The following is a 6638-nucleotide window of genomic DNA, read 5'->3' as shown; positions in this document are numbered from 1 at the left end:
TTTTAATTGACTTCTTCATCACTTCTTATATAATGCTAATGTTAGGGTATGACTATACACTCTACTAATGTTCAAGTTTTTACCTTTCTGGGTCTGACCCAAATTTACAATGAACTCCTGATGTGAACCAGAAGGGCATTCGGGGAGCACAGACCTCCGGCAAGGACGAATGACCTATCTCACAATGTTAACGAAAATGAAACATAATTTGTGTTTCTGCCCTGTGATTTGGATCCAACATTTTATGAGATCTTCCTTGGCCCAAATATACTTCATCCTTTCACAAAGTTTCATGAAAGCTGGGCCGGACGTTTTTTCCGTAAAGAATCTTCCTGACAAACAGAAAATCTAAAACATAACCTCCGAGAACTGTATAACCAAGTCAGAAATGATCTTGCATCCCTCTGCTTTTTCATCAGTTGTCATCAATCAGATTTTGATGCCTCTCACCATAAACAAAAAGAGCGTTATTATCAACAGAAGTTGCTTGGCAACTAAATCCCCGCACCCCTTTGTCTCGTCTTGGGTACTCTGACTGATTAACCCCAAAACGGTAGAAAACATATGCACTTGTTCATTCAGCCATAGTCTTTTTTATCTTCTAGCTATGGCATTTGCATTATCAGAATTAGCTTTATTACACATACAACTGCACAATTCAGCAGCAGAAAGACAGAGGACATACCTATATACACCGTACTTGTGTTCATCAATACACAAGGAATTGTGTCTTGTCAAACAGGTCGTGGAGGTTCAGCTGAATTCATAATCTCTTATCTGTCTCTTTCCTCTATCTCTGTCTTCCACAAGTATACATTAACACATTGTCAAAACTTGATGCATTGGTCCATTTGCATAAACACAACATGATTCTGCATGGTCATCATTCTCTCCGGCTAGATATTGACGTTTTGTTCTCGTGGTCCAATTCCAGCCCACAATTAGGTCACCCAGCGTTGTACACAAGCCTGTTTCAATCTATGCAATGTTTTGATATGTGTGTGCTCATGTTAAACCAGATGTGCTGTGAGTTTCAGAGCTCAGGGACAGTTTGGGGAGTGACTCATCCAACACACACTGTGAATTCACCAGTAAATGGTAAATGGACTGTACTTGTACGGCGCTTTTCTAGTCTTCCGACGACTCAAAGCGCTTTAACTTCATGTCATCATTCACCCATTCACACCCATTCATACACTGAAGGTAGGGGCGACCATGCACGGTGCCATCCGCCCATCAGGACTATCTTCTACTCATTCATGGCGATCCTCTGATTGAAGGACGACTCTGCTCCACCACTGAGCCGCCAGTAACGGGCATAGTTGGGCCTGTTGAGAGATGTGGGTTTTTAGATAAGGGTTTCCTCCACTAACGCATATAAAAAATAGATCTGATGTGATTGTAACTGTACACGACAAAATAACTTGTTGATCAAGCAGTTTAATCTAGAATAATCTAGACTTTATACATTTTACAAATCTAAGATTAAAAAGTCTTAGATTTATAGATAATGTCATGATAATGTCATGCTAAACTTTGTTTTGGACTGGGGCTCTGGCTCGTGGGTTGTGTGGGGGATGGCTACCGATGGGGGAGAAGTAGGGGGGGTTAGGAGAACACAGGCTGCTGGTGCATTCTCCACATTCCTCAGGTGTTGTCAGCATAGCTTGCTCAGTAATTACCTCTCTGTGAAAACATGTACAAAGCCTCACTTTACTAGCAAACTGAAAGGCAGCAACCGAGAGAAGCTGTTAGGGGAGATGTCAGAGATAGATAGGAGTACATTTATATTCACATTCAGGCATGGTACGAGCTGGAAGGATTATTTTTTCAAGGGAAAAAATGTGCCAGAGTTAAATTTGTTGAACAATCACATGCAATGCAGTGCAGATGCAGAGGAGGCTGTGGCAGAGTCCAGAGCTTGATTTATGGAGCAATACATCTTCTCTCAGACCATGGCATATGTAAGTCGAGTGGTGTGATAAAGATGTACAGTTCCAAAGGTGGTGCTCAGCCCTCACACACACATCATTTTACATTAACTTTGCATACAGGGGGAGGATCCTTGTGTATGCTGATTTTATTTGTTTCCCTCCGATGTCATCACTTTCATCATTGACACCACTCTTAAGGAGGAAGCAGATTTTCCCTGTCTGGGAACTCTTCCCTCTCCCTCCTCTGCCCCTCTCTGTCTCCTTGGCTGGCTCGCTAAAAGCTGCAGGATTGTGTGCAGATGTGGCTGGAAAGAGGCCAGCCCCTCTGCCCTGGGAGAACATGTGGTCTGGGAGTGTTTACGCTGGCACTCTTTCAAGCTGTCTCCCACACAGTGTGCTGGCGTCTGTCTCTCCTGATGACAACGCTCAACCCTCCTCTCACAACGGGGGCATTCTAAGGTTGAGGTGACACCAGTGATCATGTTGATTTACTTTGTTGACAAACAGAAGAGCCAGCTATGTAAATAATAAGTCAAAAATAATTGCTGACATAAGAAAATGGGGGTTTCCAGCCAACTAGAATTGGAGCATTGATGAAATACTTGGAATGATGTTTTGGTTTCAACCCCCTCAGACACCCACATTTCAACATACTATTTTCCACCTTAACTTTCTTCTCGTTTCATTCTGTTTTGATGCTCAGAGTGTAAATATGTGTGGATTCAACAGATATCCAGACACCTCAGGCATGTTTTTCACAGATTCTCGACATACTTCACATTCTCTCCTGTGATTCAGGCTCTGGGTAAACATCTGTTAACTGAAAATCCCTAAAAGGCCCACTTATTCTTGACACCAGTGGAAGGGAGGTTACTCTCAGTTGTGTGAAATGTTAGTACTGATGAAAAGTGGGAAAAGGAGATGTAAACTGCATAATGTCATAAACTTGCAGAAAGAGTAAATTACGAGCCTTTCAGTTTCAGAACGGCTTTGGAGCAAGCAAAGATCTTCTCATGTTTATTATATAACCCAATTACTTGATATAGAGGATATGCCATGTAAAATTGACCAAATATTGCATTAAATGGTTGGACTCTTTACATTGAGTTATAGTCCACGTCTTCCGGTAATGTGGGTATTCAGCGCCCCCTGGAGGTTTGGATGGTTTATTAGTATACCCAATCACGTCTCTAAATAATAATTGTATTATGTGTATAATAATGATTACACACCGTAAAAAAAGTTCCACTATTAAGTTTGCGCTTTAACTTCCACCTTTAGTTGGCTGTAAGGGCCACTTTTATTTGGTAACCTATTAATATTTGATGCTACTCTGAAATCTCCAGAATGATTCAGTTGTTTTGGTGCCTATTTTTGGCAACCGAGCAATTATAATACAATACATATTAGTTATGTGAATAATTACCTAAGTTTAAGACTATTCTACTATTGTACATGCTTATCCAAACATATAATACATATATATACGCATTCCATATCCATTGCATAGCAATCATACCCATTTGCTATTTTTATTCACCACTAGGGGGCATAATTTAGTGAAGAATGCGCTCCACACTTTTTGTGCTTTTCTATCTTGATTTATGAACTAGGTGCAACTCTGAATGCGTGAGCATGAGAGAAGACAGAGCCAATGAGACTGCAACATGTACGTTTACTGGCACGCATGTTTTGTAGGCCTCTGTCAGAAAATGTGAACTAAAATAGGAATTTCTTCACAGATATCACAATTTGAAACGATTTAAAGTGATATTTGGGATTTCAATTGAGAGCAACAACAAAAGAAGTTGGACTACAGGGTGTAACATGTCTGCTTATTTGAAAATGTTTGTATATTTTCGACTTAATCAGCCTATGTAGCCTATAGGAAGGGGGAAATGCCTTAAAAGCAGACATTATCTTCAACAACTCTGTAAGCAGCATGTCAGTGTTTCACAGGTGTTTCATTGACTTTGCAATATTGTCATTACTCTTCATCATTTCGTGTTGTAACGACAACATAATAATCAGGGTTCTGTTGAAATATAGAGCCAACATGGCTGATCAGAGCGCCAGTTGCAGGGAGAGCTGCCTCTCTCTCCCACCTCCACGGTTGGCGAGAAAGCGCATGAAATAGGATAAAAGGAGGTGTGTTAGGGCATGCGCAGACGGTGCTCGCCGCTTAGTTATCCCATTTTTTAGGAGTCGAGCTTACGTCACGGGCTCGTTCACAGTGCTGGAGCTTGAGATTCACCATCCACTCATGCAACCACAAGCACAGTGAGGCATCGGATTTCCGAGGGGAAAAACGCCTTTACTTTTTAATTTTTCTTTTTAGTTTGGCACGGAATGAGCTGAACGGAAGCCGGCGGCAGCAGCTCCCGAGGACGTGTGGACGATTGTGGTGGCATGGTGTGGTAAAACAGAGCCCAGCGAGCACTGAGAGACAGAGGTTACACTGTGCATCATGTTTGAATGCCTATAATCAATTAGAAATATACATGACTGTGCTGCTGCATTGCCTACAGCCTCGCCGGGCTTTAGCAAGTCTCCTTCCATTGCTGAAGCCCGTCTGAAGCGGCCACCGGGCGGAGGGTGCAACTGAAAGGACAATCGCACCCGGACCATTGAAGGGGTTCGGATGAGGTGGTCGATCGGGTTGTTAGGTTTTAGAAATCCAGCCAACTTTTCCTCTATTCCTTTCTAACGGCAGTGCCACCGAGCATTGCTCAGGAGATGGCGATGAGGTTGTTCTACTTGGGATGTATACTCTGCCTGGAGATCATATCTCCTAACGGTGCAACCGTAGGTAAGAAGCCTGTTGTGTTATCTTGCATTGTGATTACTAGAGAAAGCATGACCACTTTTTTTCCCCTCTCCTGCAAAGCATCTGTGCACGGGCCTATGTTCACCAGAGTTGGAGCCAACCTCGCAAATAGGTTGCCTTCAGAGGAAGAGGTTGATATTTAGGAACATCTTTAATCGGAGAAAGAACCGCACAAACTAGCAGCGCGTGGATTATTCTGGCGTAAAATCAGTCTGCTTTTTTACATTTTTTAGCAGAGCTCCTGTCTGAGCAGACATAATGGGCCTGCCTGCAAGGATGGCAGACAGTAAGGGTATTCACTGTTGGAATATCCAGCAGGTAGCAAGCAACACTTTCACGAACGACCCTTTTCCACAAAACGACACCATTTCTGATTGACTGCGACAAAATGGCTATAATCCTCTCTCCATTTCCCCCCCCCCCCAATACAAATACAATTGCTAATGTATATTGTCTGTGTGACCACAGCTGATGGCTACCATTCAAACCAAACGTGCTGTTGTTGTTTAAGAAAAAGAAGCAGCCGGCTTGAGTTCCTTATCAAACCAACGGGAGCCTTCGGTCAGATCATCTTTCATGTTTTCTGTTACTCTCCGCACATGAACACAACAGTTGAGTCTGCGCGTAAAGGTGTAATCTTAATGGCGCGACGTGTCCCGACGTGTAGCTTCGGTAGCTGGACGGGAACTACAACTTATTAGTGACAGCCAGGGACTGTGTGATAGTCAAATTAATAGTTATCCTATTACGTCTACGGAGATCCATAATTATCCCGAATCCCTGCTATTATTAATGATCTATCAAATGCACCAATGCGTTTGTGGCCATGCATTGGAGACCTGTTGAGCGAACTGCCTTTTACTTTTTTTGAATACTTAAAGGGAAAGCTCAAGGTATAAAAATAGCCTTTGGAATATTTTTTCTTTACTGCATGAATATGTTGCCACATTCAATATTTAATGTTACAGTTGCATACATATTATTCTTAATGTTAGGTTTAACCAGAAAGCACATGCTATTCAGCCTATACATTGCCATATTCTGGAATCTATTGTTAGTCATCCATAGTATATTGTGGATGTAAAACAGTGGACAAAGTGAAACCTGACAGCCTTGTCCATGGATCCATATTTGTCAAAGTCAATCTGACAGTTCTTTTCTCTCTTTCCGCCCATGTTTACTTCCATGCTCAAAGAAAAGTAACGCATTAAAACCTTAATGTTGCCACTGAAGCTAGCTGCTAATGTTAATGTATTTTATAAAAATAGCCCCTTTCCTTCTCTGTGTTGGGAGGTCTTATGTAAGTTCCACTAGATAGTGATGGAGGCGGTTCAGAGTGAAAGCCATAGCCGAGGTTAATGAGTGGGCAAGCTCCTCCCACCTCCTCCATCAGTATGTAACATCTGGACACAGGGAGACCATTAATCCAACTTAGAAGTGGGGGAGGGACCAGTTGAAGAGCTGGGGGTGAGGGCGGGTGAACAGAATAAACTTCTAGAGTCAATGTCAGATACTCTGTAACTGACATTGTTTCATACTTAGTTACATGCATAGTCAACATAGTTACATCACAACGAGTCAGTGATGTACATGTGGGGTACGTTATTAGTAGCAGTCTTGGTCCCAAATGATAGAAATGGTCACGTGATTGGTTGGAAGCCCTAAGACCAGCCACTTTGACTGGATTTGTCTGGATCAACACAGGGTCACAGTCTGACTTTATGAATGGGAACGTATTAGTGAGAGGAAGTTCAGAAGGCCGTTCATTTAACATTGGACAGACCTCTTTTGTTTGTTATTGATCTTTGGCATTGACTACAGTATTATTGTGCCACTTAAAAGTGTCATCTCTTTCATACTGATAACATCCAGTTCAG

The 6638-nt window shown here is 42.2% G+C and overlaps 1 protein-coding gene across 1 annotated transcript in view; it reads left to right on the top strand.

Annotated features, from left to right (window-relative positions):
* The first annotated feature begins 4152 nt into the window (after positions 1–4152).
* Positions 4153–6638, top strand: part of lrp1ab (low density lipoprotein receptor-related protein 1Ab) — an 81603-nt gene continuing 79117 nt past the window's right edge. Inside the window, exon 1 of the mRNA XM_034537433.1 lies at positions 4153–4743. Coding sequence (XP_034393324.1) covers positions 4671–4743 — 73 coding nt within the window. The 5' untranslated portion in view covers positions 4153–4670. The remainder of the gene's footprint in view (positions 4744–6638) is intronic.

The sequence above is a fragment of the Cyclopterus lumpus genome, chromosome 7 (assembly GCF_009769545.1).
Source record: "Cyclopterus lumpus isolate fCycLum1 chromosome 7, fCycLum1.pri, whole genome shotgun sequence".
NCBI classification, from domain to species: domain Eukaryota; kingdom Metazoa; phylum Chordata; class Actinopteri; order Perciformes; family Cyclopteridae; genus Cyclopterus; species Cyclopterus lumpus.
The sequence above is the reverse complement of the archived record's forward strand: the minus strand, read 5'-3'. Positions and strand labels throughout refer to the sequence as shown.